We start from the raw sequence: 21,152 nt of genomic DNA, 5'->3' as shown, positions 1-21,152 counted from the left end.
TTAGTATGAAGTGCTCTATAAGAGTGAGAAGCTCTATGCTGACATAGTTCGGTTGATATTTGCTGAGGATCTCATACAATGTCCTTTCTAAACTTAGCATCCAGCAAGTCTTCCAGAGAGTACAGTAGAACCTTCATAGCTGACCATCTCCCTACACTGACCACCTCCTTACACTGACCTAATTTTCATAGACTGAACGTGCACCACGTGTCCGTATTGGTACAGTAGGCCTGGTTCCTTATGTTGATCACCTCCATGTGTTGGCCAGTTTGTTGCAGTTCCATGGGTGATCAACTCACAGAAGTTCTACTACATTATGATATCACCTGGGATTCAGATATGCTGGTAGCTTCTCTTCCTCCTTGGAGGCAATGATTAAGTTAATGCTAGTCACTCTCCAGAGATAAATTCTTGCCCCGTGAAACATCACCTGCATGAGGGTTGGGGCGGCTGTGTGTTAGCTGTATCATGGGATTGGAACATGTGTTTGAGAAGCTAGCCTTCCATAAGTCCTACCATTGGGAGTAGTATAGGATCAACTTATAAAACTGTTTGCTTATACTCCTCTGAGATTTGGCCCTGGGTATTTGAGGTTAGATGGGACTTTTCAAGCAGTTCATAGACATCTTGCATGTTGGGGAGACTCTGCCTCATGTCCTGGGCGACCTTTTGAACCTGAATACCTGTGCTGTTCTTTAGAGAAACTCTCTGGCCCCGGTATGCCTGAGCCTGACGTTTACAGATGCCAAACTTGCTGAGTAGGATGAATACATCCCTCTGGAAGGCCTTGGTGAAAATGGCATAGAGGAATGGGTTGGCACAGGAGTTAAGTGGGTAGAAGAGAACCAGCAAGATTTTGGAGTTGGTAACGGTGATGAGGGGCTTGTTCATAAGCGCTGACAGAGTGAAGAACGAGATTGGGGCCATGCACATGAAATCAGTGAAGATCAGCACGGCCATCCTTTTGGCAATTTTGGTATCTTTCTCTCCTGGGTTGTACTGGGGGTTTCGGATGGTGAAGTAGATCTTTATGTAACAGGAGCAGACGATGACAAAGGCTACTATGTTGAGCAACAGAACAAAGACAATGTATGCCAGGGCAAGAGGGGTCTCGGTGTCCATGGGCAGGCAGATGCTGACCTTGGCATAGCTACTTATTCCTACCAAAGGGAGCAGGGCGAGGAGGAAGCAGCTGACCCAGCCTCCACTCATCACAGCATATGCATGCCGGAGGCGGATCTTGCGGTCCAGGCGCATGGCAAAGGTGATGGCGTACCAGCGCTCCAGGGTGATGACAGTCAGTGTGTACACGGACAACTCACTGGCAAAGACGGTGAAGAAGCCAGCTGTGTTGCACCCTGGGCCTGTCTGCCAGTCAATAGCATGGTTGTAGTACTCAGAGTGCGTGTACAGGTCTACAGAGGCGATGAGGATCAGGTATATGCCCATGCAGAAATCTGCAAAGGCCAGGTTGCACATGAGGAAGCGTGGGACGGTCAGTTTGTAGTGGCTGGTGAGGAGGATAAACATGACAAAGACATTGCCCAGCAGAGCCAGCAGACTCACAAACCACACCACAATTCTCAGGAACTTGTAGCCCATTATGTCTTCGCAGGGGTTGAACTCGTCTGACTTGGGGGTGCACACCATGTCTTCACTGTCCCCACATACGATGTAGTCATAATGGCTGTCAAAGGCCTGTAGGGTCTCTTCCTGGGGGTTCTTGAGCTCCTGGCCAAAACCAATGATCTCATCCTCTTGTTCTTCAAAGAAGACGTAATAATGAGAGTTTTCACTGGCATCCTGGAACTCGGACCTCTCCTTATACCCAACACTGCTGTCACCCAGGTTCTCCTCATACTCCTGGTAGAAGGGGCCATTCAAGGCGTTCACAGATTTTCTCTGACGCAAGCTTCGGATACTGCTCTCATTACACATCAAGGACTCAAGGATTCTACAAGGCAATAGAAATGAGTCATCACTGGCTTCAAACCCTGAATGATTCCCACAACATTATGAAAAATACATCACCTACATATGATATTCATAATTCCACATGATTCTACAGATCTGGTCAGGCCCACCTCTCCTACATCATTTCCTATTACCTCCCCCCCCTACTGTGGTCTAGAGACATTGGTCTTATTTCTCTTCTGCAACCTTTTAAAGAACAGCAGTGATTAAAAATGTGTGACTGCTGGAGACAGTCACTTGGTTAGAACCTGGCTCTGATATTTACTCACATTTTACCTTGGGCAGTTCTATGAAACTTGGTTAATTTATTTGTAAAATGGAATAACGGCAATATCTATTTCATAGAGGGTTGTTGAAGGATTAGATGAGTTTGTCTTTAAGGCTCTCAGAACTACACCTTGAACTTTGTGGGAGCCAGGCACACATGTTGGTTAATGGTGCTATTATTATTCCTCTTCAGAGCTCTAGAACTCCATGTTCCCTCTGCCTGAAAAATCCATGGCTGCCTCTACTCATTACTGAGTTTTAAACTCAAATGCCTCTTCTTAGAGGAGCCTCCCTGATCTCCTTAAGTTTTCTCTTGAGTTTATTTCATTCATAGTACTATCTGATTATATACATATGTGTATATATATATAATTATTATTATTTTTTCCTTTGAGACAAAGTCTCACTTTGTTGTCCTCGGTAGAATGCTGTGACATCATAACTCCCAACAATCTTAAACTCTTGGACTCAAGTGATTCTCTTGCCTCAGCCTCCCAAGTAGCTGCAACTACAGGCACCTGCTACAATGCCCAGCTATTTTTTTTTTTTTTTTTTTTTTAGAGATGAGGTTCCCTCTTGCTCAGGCTGGTCTTGAACCAGTGAATTCAGGCAATCCATCACCTTGGCCTCCCGAGTGCTAGAATTACAGGTGTGAGCCACTGTGCCCAGCCTGATATTTTCTTATTTGTTTGTCTGTTTTCTGACTTCTTCCACTAGTCTGTAAACAAAATGTAAGAGGAACCTCTTGTCTGTTCTACTCACTCTTATGGATTGGATAGTGCCAGGTGCATGGTGGGGGCTCAAAAAATTTTTGTCAAACAAATGAATAAATGGACATGACCATGCAGCAGGCATGCTCATGGAAATAAGACTTATTTTTTTCCTAGCTCACGAGACTCACAAGGAAAGGGATTCTTTATCTTGTTTTAGCTGCTGAGCAGATTTTGATTCATCTACTGGGCTCTGATCAAGCACACCAACTGCCATGTGAGTTGTATTTAACTCATGTTAGTTTTGAGCCTGGGGCCTCATGCAGCATCTTTTACTCACATATCTCTTGGCCTAATAAAATATCATGGCCTCAATGAAAATTTTTTTCTAGTGTGGTAATTAATATGCAAGGGATATGTGAGTTATATATGCTTCATAAAGCCCTGGGCTCAAAACTGCATAAGTTAAATACAACTCACATGGCAGTTAATGTGTTAAAATGCCCCCTGGACTGGCTTTTCTAATCTGTTTGGAGGCTAAGGAGAAATCTAGACTCTGCCCCAGAGGTCCCACTCAGCCTTGGTTCTTCCCTTCTCAGTGTCACATGGTGACAGTACAGAGTCTCCTGTCACCATGCCCTACCCCACTCTGGTTTTTTGCAGTTATTACTCCCATATGGACCTTCTTGGCTCAGCTGTTTAACTTTTCTGTTTGCTTCTGCCTCCCCAACTAGATCTCAATTTTTTTCAGACTGCAGATATGAGTGCAGAAAGTCAGTAGATCCTTACGTAGGATCTAAGGGGGATCGAATAAGAGCTAAACTGAGGTGAAGTTAGGAGATCATACAAGACATGAAGGGTGAACTAGTGCAGCACAGGTGAACGCCAGATTCAGAGAACGCATGGAGAGAAAAGGTCACCTCTCCTTTGTAGGCTTGCAAACAACCTGATGTTCAAATGATTCACATCATTGTTAATACTGAGAACTTAGTCCAGGCCATTCCATTTCAGGTGCTTTCTATTCAGCTTCTTATTTAATTTTCTCAGAACCCCTGTGGATGATAATATTATGATCTCCATTCTCGAAGGCTCAAAGCAGTGAAGGAACTAAGCTGAGATAACCCAGCTAGAACCTGGCAGAGCTGGGGTATAAACCCCCAAAGCCCCTAAGCATGTAACCAGTGAGCCATGACATTTATAAGGCCCAAACTGATCAGGTAATCCAATTGGTTGTGTGATTTGTAAATTCACCCTCATGGTTGTGGCTTCTAATACATGCTGCGATCTTTGGTATGGGTTGCATCTGAAGGCCAGAAATCTTGTATGGGTAACGTCTACAGGATTCTACATGATCTGGTTGTACCCGTCTCTCCTATCTCCTACCTCATCTCCTGTGACTTCCCCGTCCTACTAACCACAGCATTGGCCTTATTTCTCATCTACAACCACTTTGAGTCCACAGACTTACTGGGCCATATGGATTTCCTGTTTCTTACGAATGTTTCCAATTATTCACCTTCTGGTTTTCAAACATGAAGCATCTTCCCCCAAAGAAGAAATGAATTCATCTCCCACCAACATCTTTTGTTCCTTATTCCAGGCCCCAGCCACTTACCCTCTGATTTTCTTCTGATTCTTAAAAGCACAGCAGTGGCTTGGATAGGAAAGGTCAGCTCGTGTGAGGTGAAGGAAACTCAAGGAAAGTGGAAGTTTCTTAAGAGTCCAGGTGTTCCTTGCGATCAGTTCCTTCAGGTGCTCCAGGCCTTTGGATGGCAGGGCAGTGACACTGGTGAAAGACACGTCCCTGGCAGGCAGAAAACACGGCAATGCAGAGAGGAAGTGAACTCAGGGGCTCTAGTCTTGCCCCCAAAGTCAAACAGGCCCTAGATTCCTGGGGAGATGATATGCTCCTTTCTGCTACTAAGTATGTAATCTCAGTTCTTTAAATAGAACCACTGGTCTAAGGAGAGAGACTATGCTTCTAAATCTGTTATTTTTTAAAATATGTATCTTTCTTTATTTTATTTTTATTTTTATTTTTTGTTTTTGCAGTTTTTGGCTGGGGCCAGGTTTGAACCCACCACCTCCTGTATATGGGGTTGATGCCCCACTCTTTTGAGCCACAGGCGCTGCCCTAAATCTGTTATTTTATTTTATTTTATTTTTTTGAGACAGGAGCCTCAAGCTGTCCCCCTGGGTAGAGTGCCATGGCATCTCTGCTCACAGCAACCTCCAATTCCTGGGCTCAAGCGAGTCTCCTGCCTCCACCTCCCAAGTAGCTGGGACCACAGGCACCCGCCACAACGCCCGGCTATTTTTTGGTTGCAGCCGTCATTGTTGTTTGGCGGGTCCGGGCTGGGGATTTGAACCTGCCACCTTGGGTGTATGTGGCTGGCGCCTTAGCCACTTGAGCCACAGGCGCTGAGCCCCTAAATCTGTTATTAATACAAAGAACTCCCATCTTTATTGCTTGGAATTCCAGTATCCATCAGCACAAATACTATTTCCACAGACATTTTATTCTCTCCATCACAATACAGGCACAAACTCTTGGAATCAGGGAAGACATCAGTTTTTTAAAATATGTTTTTGTTTATTGTTTTTTTTTTTTTTTTGGGTATTGAGATAGAGCCTCACTCTGTTGTCCTAGGTTAGAGTGCCACATAAGTCTCTCGCTCACAGCAATCTCAAACTCCAAGTTCAAATAATCCTCTTGCCTCATCCTCCCGAGTAGCTACAGGTGTTCACCACAGTGCCCAGCTAATTTTTTTTATTTTTTCAAGTAGAGACAGGCTCTTGCTCTTGCTCAGGCTTGTCTTGAACTCTTGAGCTCAAAGGAGCCTCCTGTCTTGACCTGCTAACATATTAGGATTACAGGCGTGAGCCACTGAGCCTGGCCAATGATGTTAATTTTACTCTGGAACATGCCACCAATATAACTATTACGGGGGGGGTAAGAAGCAAGAGAAATAAAATTGAATAGGCTCGAAGGGGCCTAACTTGCTATCAGCCTCTTCATGCACTAGGCTTTTGGGACTGCTCAGTGTAGGAATCAACAGCAGTCCCATGAAAATCTTTTAATGATGTAGATCCTGGGAGTCCTGGCCAGTTACACTGTGCATTTACAGCTGAGAACAGCCCTCCCGCCCCAGGTTCTTAGACTGCAAATGTATTCCTGGACAGAAAGCTCAAGTATTTACATGAACGATCTGAAATGAAATTCAAATCTCTTCCAAAAACAATGGAAACAATGGAGGGGTGGTGATATGAGGCTAGGCACAGTGTAGATATTACCGTTAGTTGCTAAAGTAGAATTAATTCATGGCTTTTAGTGCAACATTCTCTGTTGTTTTCTCAACTCCAGGGAGTGCAGCTCCCAAGTTGTGTCCTACCATTTTTATTTGCATCATCAACAGCTTGAAGCAGGCCATGAATATTTAACCTAGCATCCCTTTTATTTTAGGTCATGTCAATTAAAATGTTCCTTAGAGAAGGTAATTGCATTTTAAAATATTGAATATTCTTAGTAGCGTCAGATTAGCAAGTGAATTCCAATTTACCACTTCCCCCCACTTCACCCTAATTGGACTTAGTTGGCATTTACATTCTCAAGTTTCAAGGCTGCCAGAACTTGTTACTAGTTTTTCACAAATAATGAAGCTCACGTATTAATTCCATTCTCACTATAGGATAAAAATGCATTTGCTTTTTTATTTAATTAAAAAATTCTATAATCCAGCATTTCCCAAACTTGCCTGGCGGTAAGAATTACCCTGGGCACTTGTTACGGAGGGATCCCCGGGTGAGTTTTAACATCAGGCAGGCATCTTGGGGAAACTGGCACGAGTAAATAATCACTCTAGTTAGAGAGAGTGAAGGGATTTTCAAGCCAGCTTTCGGCACAGTGTGGAGTAAATGAAGCTGTTTCTCCCCCCGGCCCCGACCCCAGGGCTACAAATGCTTTATTTCCTTTTGAAGGACACAGTTATAAGGTGGTTTGTAAACATAGGCATTCTCCGAGAATATTTCTAAACATTCTATATACGCATCTGTTCCCAAAGCAGATATAAGTTTACAAATAGTTGCAGTGATGGAACTCACATGTCCCCCGACTATTACATCTAAGCTCTACACGGACTCCAGCATCCCCTGGTCTCCATGAACTCCAGCATCCCCAGTCCTCGTTGTTTCTCCTGGTTATTCCTCCTCTTAGCCACGTTTGAGCGGGAGTGGATATCCCTACTCTAGGGACGGAGGTATGTTTTATTCTGGGCACTGCACATTTATCCCACAGATAACAGTACGTGTGATGCTGCTGCCAGCGCTACCTTTCTAGCATTAACAGGTGTAAGAGTAGTACCTAGAGCAGTCATCACTAACTGGGATGAAAGTTCCTCCACAGAAATGAACAAATGGTTCAAGAACCAAAATTTTAGGAAACTCGTTTAACGTCCTTTTTACCTTTTCAATATGTTTGTTTTGAATCTAAACATTTCTTTCACATAGGTTATGATCTGTCCTTTGATACGTTTTTTAATGTAAAATATGCCTTTAGTTTTTGTGTATTTTTGCATGTTCTCAGGACTGCTGAATTCGGTGCGGTCAGTAAGGTTTAACAGTTCACTGACCCTGCAGGATAGGGACGATCAGATTGCTCACAACCCATCAGTCAGGGTAAGCATAAAAGTCTGGGTGACAAACAAACTTGTAACTCAGTAATTCGAAGTTCCAGGAACTTTTGTTCTTTGTCACTAAATTAAGCCCTTGATTTTTCACATTAAGGAGGGGAAGAAAGCTAAGCACGTCACTTGAACCAACTCTTTCCAAATCATCACATCATTGCTGTGCATAAAAATATGTGAGGGGCTCCTCTGGGACGGTCTTTGGTTCTGACAGAGTTGTTCTCAGGACTGCTGCTGAGAAGGACTTGCTCTTTTAATCAACACCTGGGTTGTGTTCCCGCTTTATATTAAAAATTTGAGATTTAGTCTCCTCCTTATAAAGTTCGTACATCACTTTCTTTGCAGTAACTTTCTACCCCAACTCTGTCTATAATCCTGCTTCCACACCTCTGCATGCCGTAGCCACTAGCCACCTGAATGTTAGTGCTTTCACAAGGAATGACACTGTTTTCAGCAAGAAGCGACATGCACGTGTTAGAGTTTTCAATACTGAAGGAAAGTCCGCTCACAAAATCAGTCCTGGGTAAACTCCTGCTGTCAACCAGCCCCTTGATCCAGGGGCTCTCATCTCCTAGCTCTATAGGATCAACCATATCCACAGAGTTATTCTGCTTCTTGCTTTTAACATCCTGCAGTGGAGCTAATTCTTTCTCAGAAGCACTGGAGTGATTTTGTGTAACAGACATGGCAGTCACAACTGAACGTGTGCCCTGTGTAGAAGCATCGCTATTCAATTGCCGTGAGTGTATTTCAGCAGCACCCAAGCCTGGTGATGAAACATCTGTGGAAGAAATATTCTCTTTATCCTCATCATGAGTCTCCAGAGTAAAAGGTATGTGAATCAGTGAGCGCTCGTACTGCGTTACCGCCTCTACACATCTCGAGTCTCATAGGAGACCAGTTTTTAATTGGCGAGCAGCCATCTATATAAGGACTTCTGATATACTGATTAATTCCATTAGAATTTGTTCCAGATGAAGTATCAGGAGAATGAAAAGTAAACTTCCTTTATTCTGAGAGTGGGTCTTTCTTATGTGAAATGCAACGGGTGAGAAAATGGGTGAAGGAGTAGCTGAAGGGCTGGTTATACTTCCCACACTGTGTTTTTTTTGCACTAGCCTTCATAGGGCTGGAAGAAAACTGCCCTGAACCTGGTGTCGGTACAGGGTTCCTACACTGTACAGGAGATCAATCTATTGAATAGAAAACTTCAATTGAGGCCTGAGCGCCGCTATGAGGACTTCTGGGAGAAGTGGAAGGTAGAATCAGAGATGCTTCCATTTCCATCAAAAAAGAGATTTCTTCTGAGAGAGGAAGAGCTGAGGTTTCCAGAAGACTGATCTGCAAATTCATCAGCTCTGAAATAGTCACCTAATATTTTCTCTAAATTAAAATCCACAGGAAGAGACAGCAATGTCTGACAAAAGCAGCATTGCATTTCTCAGAATGAAGGCTCAACTTTTTTCCAGCTGGAGAATCACTTTTAGTGCATTTATTGGAAGGATACTCTGAAAGCTGTTTCCCTTCACGTTCAGTCCAAGGAGAAGGTACGAAGACATCTTTAGTGAAAAATGAGAATGCCTTAAGTATACAGCTTGATGATGAATAGCTTCTGGATCTATTTCCACAGGGTTTATTACAGCTAGTTGATCAATAGACCATCTAAATTGCCCTGGAGTTGGTAATTTTGTTTTGTTTTTTTCCTGGCTCGGGCTGGGTTTGAACCCACCACCTCCAGCATATGGGGCCAGCGCCCTAGCCCTTTGAGCCATAGGTGCCGCCCTAATTTTGTTGATTTAAAGACAGAAGGATTGGCAAGAGTTGGTTCATGGAGATTACAATAATCACTAGGACTTTCAAAAGGATTTAAAACAGGGATCCTTCCTGGAGTTTCCGGTGTAATCTGCATTTTTGATTCTTTGACATTCCCATAGCACAGAGAGAAAACCAAGTGTATAAAAAGGACGCCCCAATACTGACTCCAGGGAGCTCCCAGGTACCAAGCCTGAAGCTGGTGTGTGTGTGTGTGTTTTTTTTCTTCCCTGCCTCATCCATCCTTTTGAGGGATCTCTTTTTCTTCTAGATGTGGTGTCTTCAGAGTGTGACCGTCTTTCTGTCTCCAATTTTCTGGAAGCAACTTATGTGTTTCTTTCCCAATGTTGCTTTCTTGTCAGTGAAACAAGAGGGCGTCTCTTGGCTCAGTCCCCTCACCTCTAAATCCCATGCTCTTTGGAAGTTCTGGAGGACAAACAGTAGTGTGTGCCCTGTGAGGACACTGAGTTTTGCCTTTCTTGTCTTTTGTCTTTTTTCATTCATAATTCTGTTGCTCCCTAGGCCATGGGTGTGCCCTCACTTGTGTTCTGTGCTCTTGTGAATATATACATATTAAAAATTCTTTTCTCATATTTTTAGAGGCATGTCAGGAGGGAGAAGAAATAAAATCTTAGGTTAAATGCATCATCCTTAACTTTTAATCACTACCCTGTTTAGAACACAAACACTTGTTGAGTGCTGAGCCATCCTATGCAGTCTCCAGACTCTGGAGGTGATAGAGAAAGAGACTGTGAAGAAATTCTAAACTTCCACAAGGCAGGGATCATTGTATTTGAGGCTAAATCTTTCCCCATTCACCCAGAGTGTCATTTGAACACTCTGAATACAGGATTTTTTAAAAATAATATAACTTCTCTTCTAAAATAAGACCTTCACCATATATCAAAAACATTTTTTTGTTTTGTTTTGTTTTCTGGGTGAGAAAAATATGGAGAGATGCTGGTGGTGGTTAGGGAGTCTGAATCCATTTGTGAATGAAGCCATGTGGACGGAAACCTGCAGACTGGAAGTTTTCCCTTGGTCCTGTTGACTCTGGCACTTTCCTCAAAGAGCCCATCAAATGGTGGGCACCGAACTCTGGGATTTGTCTCTAGCAAGTATTTACTCACAAAGCAGAATGCAGCAGAGCTGAGCCTGGCAGACAGTTTGAAGTCTAATTGCAGAGGTCCTGGGAATCATCTCAAGTTTAAGTGCCTAGTGAAAGTAATAGGAACTGGATTTGGAGAGAGTCAGTCGTGTAGTATTATACACCGGGCAGAATATTACTGAATTTTAATGATGCCAGGAAAAAAAAGAGCCAACGGTATTTGATGTCACAGGAAGACCAAATTGTTCCTCCAAAGCAATTATGTGCTCTAGTATCTCCAAACATTGGAATGATTTCTGTTTTTTTGAGAGAGATTTTGTCACAGATTATTATTTAAGATTAGCTTTTGATGAATTCAATTGCAAATCAAATAAGCATTAATTGGCTCGCCAATGTTCCAGATGCAATTCCAAGTGTCTTTTCTCTTTGCTCGTAATGAAAGCAGAGTTTTCTAAAGGTCAATATGTAGAAGCGCCTTCATTATAAATGGGCAGTCACATCTGTAAACTGGTAGACAAAATGCATCTAAGAGAAGAAAGATTAGTTTGCTGCTTACAAGGCAGTTTAATTAATTAATGCTGAACTAAAAAAATAACCTAAGGGCTTAAAAGCTCTACATTCAAGATGAGGTCGTCTATTCTCGTATTTAAAAGAATTTAGAAACACAGCATGCAGTTATTCACCAAGGGATAATTCTAGACATTAGGGCTTTCACAATAAACTAAACAGGCAGCAATTCCTGCTTTCCTTATACAAGAATGCTGTCTCACATTCTAGTGAGTGAAAACCCACATGGTCTGTTAGATGGTTATGATAAGTACTATGGGGTAAAGGAACACAGGAAGGAGGAAAAACACAGCCTAGAAGTGGGGTGACAAAGAGGAGGGGTGGTGTAAGAGGAGGCCTCACTGGGGAGATAGTTGAAGAAATATCTGAAGGACATGAGAGGGAGAGCCATGCCCATATCTGGGGCAGGGGCTTTGTAAGCGAAGGAACCAGCAGCGTAAAGGCTCTGAGTTGGGAGCGTACCTAGTATGTCTGAGGAAGCAAGGAGGCCGTGTGGCTGGAGCTGAGACTGCAAGGGGATGGGAAAGATGGGAGAAGTCAGAGAGGTAGGTAGTGGGGAGCCAGACTGTGGCCTTGTAGGACTTCACACTTTCATCAAAGTAACATCAAAAGCCATCAAAGGAATGGTACAATCTTACTTATTCAAAGGATCCTTCTGGGTGGTGCTCTGAGAAATAGAGCAAAGGGAGTAAAGGGGGCAGGCAGGGAGACCAACAATAAAGAGGATAATGCCTTGGGCCAGAGTGGTAGCAGCAAATATGCTGAGCATGGTTGAAGTTTGCAGATATTTAAGAGGAAAAGCCGATGGAACTTTCTGATGGATTGGATATGGGGCATGAGAGAAAGAAAGGGGTTGAGAATGACTGCAAGATTTCTGGTCTGCAGCGGGTAGAATGGAGTTGGAATTTTCTGAGATGGGGAAGGCATCCTGTGTGGCAGATTTGGAGGGAATGACCAGGACTTCAAAGTGGGCATGCTGACTTTGAGATGCCTACTGGACAACCAGATGGTCTGAAATTTGGGAGAGTTGTCTTGACTGGAGATTTCTAGCTGGGTATTATGAGCATTATTCAAAGTCATAGCAATAGATGAGATTGCCCAATGGGGATAGATTTTGAAAAAGGCCAAAGATGGAGCCTTGGGGTGTTCCAATGTTAAGAGTAGGAAGAAGAGGAGGGACTGAAAAAGGAGAGTAGGAAGGAACCTCAGGGATAGGGAGAGAAGCCAAGAGAGAGTGGTGTCTTGGAAGCCAACAGGATGTACTCCAAGGAGGATGGAGTCACCAACTGAGTCAGTGCTTCTGAGATAAGAACTCACAATTGGCTATTTGATTCAGGAACCATGGAAGTTACTGGTGACCTTGAAAGGAGTGGTTTCAATGACATGATGGGAGATGAAAACTTGATTGGAAGTGAGTATAACAGAGACAGGGGGAATTGCTGCAGAGAGCACAGATACACCGGGCAGTAGCTGAAATCAGATACAGAGGTGAAGAGATAGTTTTAAATTGTAAATATCTCAATGTGTATTCCTAAAAGATGAGAAATCTATTTTTAAAAATAAAGTGACACCTAAAATAACTCCTTAAGGTCGTAAAATATTTGGTGTTCAAAGAGAGGCAAGGTAGTCATCTCCTTTGCATCAGAATACAAATAGACCTATATAGAGCATTGATTGATTACCTGTCTTTTAATCTATAGGTTCAAGAAATATTGTTTAGAGATGGGAGAAACTACAGCAGGTTACAAGCTGGTAGGGGATAACAGGAAGAGGAAAACACAGACCAGATATAGGACAGAAGAGGGAGGATTGCAAAAGCAATGCCCTAGAGTTGTCAAGAAGGAATGGGATCCAGGGGGACAGGCTTGAAAAGAGACTTAAGATACAGAAGATGAGACAGAGGACATGGGCATTGGTGCAGCAAGATGGGTAAATGTTTTGGGGAGAGCATGACAAGTTCCCTTCAGATAGATTTTATTCTCAATGAAGTAGAAATCAAGGTGATCAAGTAGACATCAGAATGAGGGAGAAGGACCAGAGACTTGAAGAAGAGAGGTGAGGAGGTGGAGCGTGGCCATACAGGAGAGTGGGAGTGTGATGAGGGACGTGAAATGCGACTGCTGTGCAGCTCGTAGAGCCCACTTGGGGTGAGTGATTTGAAGAGAAACCATTTGCCATGCTCAGCTGCAGAAGTTCAGGTCCAGAGCAGGTGGGTAGTTGCCAGGCAAGGATTGGGCTTTGCCAGGCAAGAACGATGAGAGAGGGGCAAGGTCGTTTGCTGTGTGTACAAGTTGGTGTTTATAATGACAGCACATGGGACTTAAGCTCATGAGGAAAGAGTGAGGATATGAGGGAGGGGACAGTGAAATGTTGGTGATGGAGTGCAGATCCTGGTGGGACCAAGGAAGTGCCGGAACTAGCATATTCTATGGAAAGGGAGTGAAAGACTGCAGGATGTGTGAGATTGAGATTACAGAGCACCTGTGGTCGTTGGTTATGATGGGTCTAAGGGATGATGAGCATGGAAGTGTAGTCTGGACTGCAGTGGAGCTTATCAGAGGTGTGGGGGTCATGAGGCCAAGGGATAGTGAAGATGATCCATGTGGATATTGAAATCACCAGAAGTTATGAGGAGAACCGTGTTGGAGAAGTCAGTAACAGTGAGTCAGAAGCTAAAGCCTTTAAGAAATGAGAAGGAGAACATGGAGCCCTTGTACAGTGTTGGTGAGATTATAAATTGGTACAGCCATTGTGTAAAACAGTACAGCGTTTCTGCAACAAACTGTAAATAGAACTCCCGTATGATCCAGCAATCTCTCCTCCGGGTTTATGTCCCGAGGAAATGCACCCTGCCGGGAGATCTGCACTCCCGTGTCCACTGAGCATTACTCACAGTAGTCAAGTATGGAAACAAACTGAGTGTCCATTGGTGGGTGAACGGATGAAGAAAATGTGGTACATGGATGCACACGCACAATGGAACTTAGCCCTAAAAGGAGAACATCCTGTCATTTGTGAGAATGTGGATGAACCTAGAGCAGCAGTCCCCAACCTTTTTGGCACCAGGGACCAGTTTCACGGAAGATAATTTTTCCATGGACTAGGGGGCTGGGGAGGGATGGTTTTGATAGGAGTCTGCAGGCAATTGAATTATTATGGCCTCTGTGCAGCCAAACCTCTCTGCTAAGGATAAACTTTGAAGCCACTTCCCAGCACTAGCTTCACCACCTCAGATCATCAGGCATTAGATTTTCATAAGGAGCGTGCAACCTGTAGGGGTCTGTGATGCTATAAGAATTTAATGCCACGGCTTGTCTGATAGGAGGCTGAGCTCAGGTGGTGATGCCAGCAATGGGGAGCGGCTGTGAATACAGATGAAGCTTCACTGACTCACCCACCACTCGCCCCTTTCTGTGCAGCTTAGTTCCTAACGGTCTGGAAGGTACCTGTTTGTGGCCTGAGGGTTGGGGATGGCAGACCTAGAGGGCATTATGCTACATGGAACAAGTCAGACCCAGAAAGACAAAACTGCATTATTTCACTTACATGTGAAATCTAAAGTCAAACTCATAGAAACAGAGTAGAAAGGTGGTTGCCAGGGGCTGAGGGAGTGGGGAGAATGAGGAGATTTTGGCCAAAGGGTATAAAAATTCAGTTATGAGTAAGTTCTGGGGACCTAATGTATAACATGGTAATTCCAGTCAACAGTAATGTATTTTATACTTAAAATTGCTGAGAGAAAATCTTAAATATTTCCACAGCAATAAAAGAATAGAATACAAGGTGATAGGTTAACTGTGGTCATCACTTCATAATGTATATGATTATCAGAACATTGCATTGTCACTTTACATTTTTATTTATCAAAAACATTTTTTTAGTTGTGATAGGGTCTCCCCCTAAGTTGCCCACGCTGGAGAGCTGTGGCATCATCAGAGCTCACTGCAACCTCAAACTACTGGGTTCAAGTGATCCTCTTGCTTCAGTTTCCCTAGTAGCTGGGACTATAGGTGCACACTGCCACACCTGGCTAATTTAAAAGAAAATTTTTTGGTAGAGATGGGGTCTGGCCTATATTGGCTGGGCTGGTCTTGAACTCCTGGCCTCAAACAATCCTCCTGCTTCAGCCTCCCCAAATGGTGGGATTACAGGCCTAAGCCACTGTGCCTGGTCAAAAAATATTAACGTAAAAAAAGAAATGAGACAAAAATGCCTTTGATGTTCATGTACGATAATAACACAAAGGTGTTTGGGTGGCACTGTCTGATGGCACATGAGGCAAAGCTGAGGGGGAGGAGGGTGGATGCTTTGAAAACAACGACCAGGAGGAAGGGCATCTGCCCCAACTCTGTTTTCTATAAATTGCATATGCTTCTTGAATGCCAGTAAATAACTAGCATGTTTTAAAATTTGATACGGAGGCAGGAGAATCGCCTAAGCCCAGGAGTTGGAGGTTGCTGTGAGCTGTGACTTCACAGCCCTCTACCAAGGGCAATAAGGTGAGGCTCTGTCTCTAAAAAAAAAAAAAAAAAAAAAAAAAAAAACCCTCTCCCCCACCATTAAAAAAAATTAGATACTCTACTTTAAGATCCTTCAAAGCTATTGGTACCCCCTAGTAAATGTAACTTTTTCACATGATTGAATTGCAACACAAATTTACAATTGTTCATCTGTGCTACTTAGCTACTATGTTTGTTCATTTCCCGAGAATCCACAAGGAAACAGGTGTCTGTATTGTAACTTTCATGCCAAGACAAGCAACTGATAAACAGAAAAGCAAAACTGTTCTTGCCCCGTCTTTTGGTTTGACTTGAAATTATTCATCATTCTTCAGATATTTGATGAATTTCTGCAGTGGGCGAGGTGTTGTTCATGGCAGTGGTGTTACAACAGTGGAAAAAAGTAGATAGAGATCCCTCTCGTATTGCATTTAGACACGGAGGAAGGAAGACAGAGAGTGCAGAAGTACAGTGGTTTCCCCTTATCTGCAGTTTCGCTTTCCAAGATTTCAGTTACCTGTGGTCACCTGTGTTCCAAAATATTAAATGGAAAATTCAAGAAATAATTCCTAAGTTGTAAATTGCATGCCATTCTGAGTAGCGTGATGAAATCTCCTGCTATCCTGCCTGAGGCATGAATCATCCTTTGCCTGGCAGATCCATGCTGCAGATGCAACCTGCCCTTGGTCACATAGGAGCTTTCTCAGTTATCAGATGGAGTAAACAATCTAGATACAGTGCTGCACTCTCCTCTGGGTAGGCATCCACTGGTGGTCTTGGAGCGTTTATCTCTGCAGGTAAGGGGAAAGGACCCTATCCTTATGTTAATAAGAAAAAGTCTAGAATGTCAGGTGGTGATAAGTGTCATGGAGAAAACCAAGCAGGGAAGTGGGATGAAGCGGGGTGGGAAGGCTGGGCATGAAACAGGGCACTCAGAGAAGACCTCAACGAGAGGCTTCGACTGTAGCAAAATTTTGAAGCAGGTGCAGGAGCCAGCCCGTGGGTATCTGGGAAAAGAACCTTCTAAATGGAGGAAATGACTGGTGTCCAACCTCTAAGGTGGGAACGTGCTTGGGTGACCTGCTCAGTGTGGCTGGAGGAGAGCAACGAGGAGGAGAGAAACAGGAGATGAGATCAGAGAATGAGGTGTGGGCAGGGGACAAACAGTGCAGGTGTTTGAGGCTGGTTTTGAAGACTTTGGCTTTCTTTTTTGAGTAAGATGATAAAACCCTGGGGGGCTTTTTAAGCAGAAACTTAAGAAAATGATTAAGTGAAGTTGGAGAATTATGACAGGTACAAGAATAATCATACCTAGGGCTGGGCACGTTGACTCATGCTTATAAACCTAGCACTTGGGGAGGCTGAGGCAGGAGGATTGCCTGAGCTTACAGGTTAGAGACCAGCCTGAGTAAGGGTGAGACCCTATCTCTACCAAAAATAGAAAAATTAGCGAGGTTTTGGGGCTGGTACCTATACTCCCAACTACTCAGGAGGCTGAGGCAGGAGGATCATGTATACCCAGGAGTTTGAGATTGCTGTGAGCTAGGCTATGGTCACTGCACTCTAGCCTTGGCAACAGAGTGAAAGTCTGTGTCAAAAAAAAAAAAAATCATACATAAAAGGGGTGACCTGGTGGACCAGGAAGAGATTGTGTTCTGAGTGAGTTAGGGCTGGGTTTGCATCCTAGTGCTGCCTTCTAGCCAGGTGACCGCAGGAGACTTACCTGATTATCTTTGTACCTTACTTGTCTCACTTGTTAAATAGGGATAATAGCATTTATTATGGAATAGTTAAAAAGGCTTACGGTGATATACTATTTGGAAAGAACATAGCTCATACCTAAAGCTCAAAAATTAATATAATTGTTAATAAGAAATGCTTGTCTAAAGAGTCAGATGATCGCAAATTACTAACCTTTTTTTTGAAGTCTATGCATACCAATAAGACAGCTTCATAACTCAGATATCACTAATATCCTCTTTTCTCTCCCTCTTACATTTGCATAATCACATTTCTTTTAACGTATGGAACACTGTAGCTTCCATGACCTATGACATCTCCTGGAGTTTACTATCCCAGCAAATAGACCCTGCCATGGGAAACTGCCCATACACTGTGATTCAGGAAGGTCAGTGCTCTACCACACAGCGACAAGAGGAAACACGGGCACATGTGGAATCTCCTCCCTTCTTGGCCTCATAACCCATGTCCGCGTACAAATAGCCATTACCACAGTGGCAGTGCCATTCGTGAGAAATGAAAAGTCCACTTTTTTTTTTTTTTTTTTGCAGTTTTTGGCTGGGCTGGGTTTGAACCCACCACCTCTGGCATATGGGACTGGTGCCTTACTCCTTGGAGCCACAGGTGCCGCCACAAAAGTCCACTTCTTAAAGTATTTCCTTCTTTCAGACTTAGAGGCAGAACATAATTAACACTGGATTTTCATGTCCTGTGTAATTCCGACTGTGTTGGGATGAAAGCTCTCAAGTACCATATTTCCTCCCACCTGTTCTAGGAGTAAAATGCCCAGAAGAATGAAAAAATCTGGTATCCATCCATATCTCCTGGGGAGGAACTGTGTGCCTGAGTATACCCCCCAGAAGCTGCCGCTTGTGTTTCAGTACTCAAATAATTAAGATATAGGCAAAATAACCAAAACTTGAGAGAGAGGTAATTCTGGAGAGGTTAGAATCCTTTGGGCTTGAAAGGATGAAATAAAATTTATGCAGAAATGTTTGGCATGGAGCCTAGTAGGCACTCACTAAAAGGTAGTTTTTGTTTTTTGTTTTTTTGAGGCAAAGTCTGTCACCCTGGGTAGAGGGCCATGGTGCCATAGCTCACAGCAACCTCAAACTCTTGGGCTCAAGCAATCCTCCTGCCTCAGCCTGCCAGTAGCAGGTGCTACAGCCCACAACAGTGCTCAGCTAGTTTTTTCTATTTTTAGTAGAGACGGGGTATTGTTCTTGCTCAGGCAGGTCTCTCCTGAGCTCAGGCAATTCACCGGCCTTGGCCTCTCTAAGTACTAGGATTATTTATACTTCAAGTTGCAAGGAAGAAACAGTAAAGACATACTTGTGCCCTTACTTGCTCTTTGTTATTCAGACTTAGCGCTGCTAAGGGCTCCTGGCTAAAACGAGGAGGCTACTTAATAAAATGGTTCAGAATGTACATGGTTTAGAACATTTTGCTAGTGTTAGTTTCCTAGGATTCGGACTCAGAAAAACAAAATTATGTTTACCTTGAGCAATATTGATCAAAGTAAAAAGCACTTAAAGAAGTAACTTTAGCAAAACCAGAAGAAACAGTGTACTGATTTGTGAATTTTTCTCCTAGAGAAGAAAGCTATCCTACTTTACTTTCTGGCCTGGCACGGATATGAACACATTTATTCAGACTTAATCCCCTGATATAAAATGCACCAACATCGGAGGCCATTACCCTAGGACCATGGCTCCCAGTATTTTGGAGAACTTCTCCTTTATTTAAAGCCAGAAGTGAGAAAGATGATACTTTTAGTTGATTGAAGAAATACAAAGGGTTGAGTGATGTTGAGGGTTTTTGCTGTAACTCCTTCATCTTGTTTCCACCGAGAGCTACAAACAACTAGTTGAGGCCTACACTGCAAATAATTTCCTAGGAGTTGTAAAAGGAACCTTGTTGTTATAGACTGATTTGATTTAAAGCTTTGATCTTTTTTTTTCCTCATATCAGTGGCTATGGTAGTAAGAGGTGCTGCTGATCAATAAATCAGGGTATTCGGGAGGAGCCAAGTGTCTTGTCAGCACAACTTTTCTGTTTGAAAGATTCCTGGGGCTGAAGCAGACTATCCCCTGTTCTTGCCAAGAAGTCCTCATGCACGCCATTTTGGAAAGATGATCATCTATGCTTTCTCTTCAAATTCTTCCTCCATCTTCCTCTCAGCTCCTTTGCTGTGCCTCTGGAGAGGTGACTTAGGAGGGACAACTGACTTTGGGTGCTTCCCTCACAATCCAGCTCTCTTAAAACGAGTCTGGCTTGGTGTCCACACTGGGTACTGCACAAAGCCTGTTCACCTTGTTTCTTCAGCTCATTTCATAGCTGATGAGCAGAGTAGCCTAGCAGACAAACCTCTTCTGGCTTTGTATCTGCAGGAGGTTCCCTGCTCCTCCAAGAAAGCTGCTCTGAGAGTTCCACTTGGCAAGCACAGAAAAAAAGACAAAGAGCTCCGGGCCGGTTACATTCTGGGGTCCTGATTTTTCTCCTGAGGGAGGTCTGGTCCCTGCTCTATAGCCAGCAAGTACAGATGAGCAGTCCCAGCCCAGGACAGAGGTATCCAGGACTAATACAGTTAGGGCTGAGGGTGAGCAGAGGTGAAAGAAAGAATGCATGAGGGTGAGTGGAAGAGGGCTACAAACCATGATGGGTTATGCAACGACTGCTGCTATTTCCAAGCCGAGTCAGATCATGTTCCCACAAGATTTCAACACACCTTTCAAATACTGTCCTTTGGCCCAGATTATTTTTTCTCCCCTCTTTTCTCCCTTTTATGTTTCTGTAGACTTGCCTTGTTCTTTCTCTTACTACTATTAATCTGCCTCTGTTCCACCTCTACCCCTCTCCTGAAGCCCATCTCAAACTCTTCCTCCTTTAAAAAGGCATCTGCTGATCAGCCCCACTGGAAATGGTATCTTGGGTCTCTAAATACCTCTATGGCTCTTTGTATGTTAAACGTATAGTTACTTACTTAGATTTCCTCTGAATTTGATTTCAATCTCTTTAAAAGCAGAGGCTAAGTCTTTTTTTTTTTTTTTTAAGATTTTTTTTTTGATTAAATCATAGCTGCGTACATTAATGCAATCATGGGGTACAGTGTGGTGTTTTCATATACGTTTTGAAATACTCTCATCAAACTGGTTAACATAGCCTTCATGTCATTTTCTTAGTTATTGAGTTAAGACATTCATACTCTTTTAGAAAGATTCACTTGTACCCTTGTAGGATAAACCATAGAGGTGACCCCTCCAATCACCCTCCCTGAGGTCAAGTCTTATCCTTATAGCTTTGCTGGAGTTCAGTAGAGGCATAGTAAAATCCTTGTGGAATAAGTGTATAAATGAAGTCTTTGCATTTGTTTATTTCAGATTAGCAAAACCTCCTTAGGAAGGGAAGAGAAAATGGAAAGAGAGGATAAACTAGAGATGGCAGAGAGCTTGTAATTAGGACCAAAATTGAATTCATTTAGGTCAAAAATCTTACCCTGGACCACAACTCAATAATGGACAAATGACCCGAGATAAAAAATGAGCAAAAAATTTCAATAGGTACTTGCCAAAAGAAAATATACAAATAATAAGTACATGAAATGTTCAACATCATTAAGAATTTGGGAAACAAAAATTAAAACCACAATGAGATATACCACTGGACACCCACTAGTGTTGCTAAAATGAAAACAATTAACAATTAAAATTGGGCAGCGCCAGTGGCTTAGTGGGTAGGGCGCCGGCCCCATATACTGAGGGTGATGGGTTCAAACCCGGTCCCGGTCAGCTAA

At 43.2% G+C, this 21,152-nt stretch overlaps 1 protein-coding gene and 1 pseudogene across 1 annotated transcript in view; both read right to left on the bottom strand.

Annotated features, from left to right (window-relative positions):
* Window positions 1–467: 467 nt before the first annotated feature.
* TSHR (thyroid stimulating hormone receptor) overlaps window positions 468–21,152 on the bottom strand; it is a 165,237-nt gene continuing 144,552 nt past the window's right edge. Inside the window, exons 9-10 of the mRNA XM_003786956.1 lie at window positions 4,567–4,755; window positions 468–1,954 (exon numbers count right to left, since the gene is read on the bottom strand). Of these exons, the coding sequence (XP_003787004.1) occupies window positions 541–1,954; window positions 4,567–4,755 (1,603 nt within the window). The 3' untranslated portion in view covers window positions 468–540. The remainder of the gene's footprint in view (window positions 1,955–4,566; window positions 4,756–21,152) is intronic.
* On the bottom strand, window positions 7,887–17,826 carry LOC105886703 (annotated as a pseudogene).

This window comes from Otolemur garnettii, unplaced genomic scaffold (genome assembly GCF_000181295.1).
Source record: "Otolemur garnettii isolate 467f Iridium unplaced genomic scaffold, OtoGar3 scaffold00020, whole genome shotgun sequence".
In the NCBI taxonomy this organism is placed as follows: Eukaryota; Metazoa; Chordata; class Mammalia; order Primates; family Galagidae; genus Otolemur; species Otolemur garnettii.
The sequence above is the reverse complement of the archived record's forward strand: the minus strand, read 5'-3'. Positions and strand labels throughout refer to the sequence as shown.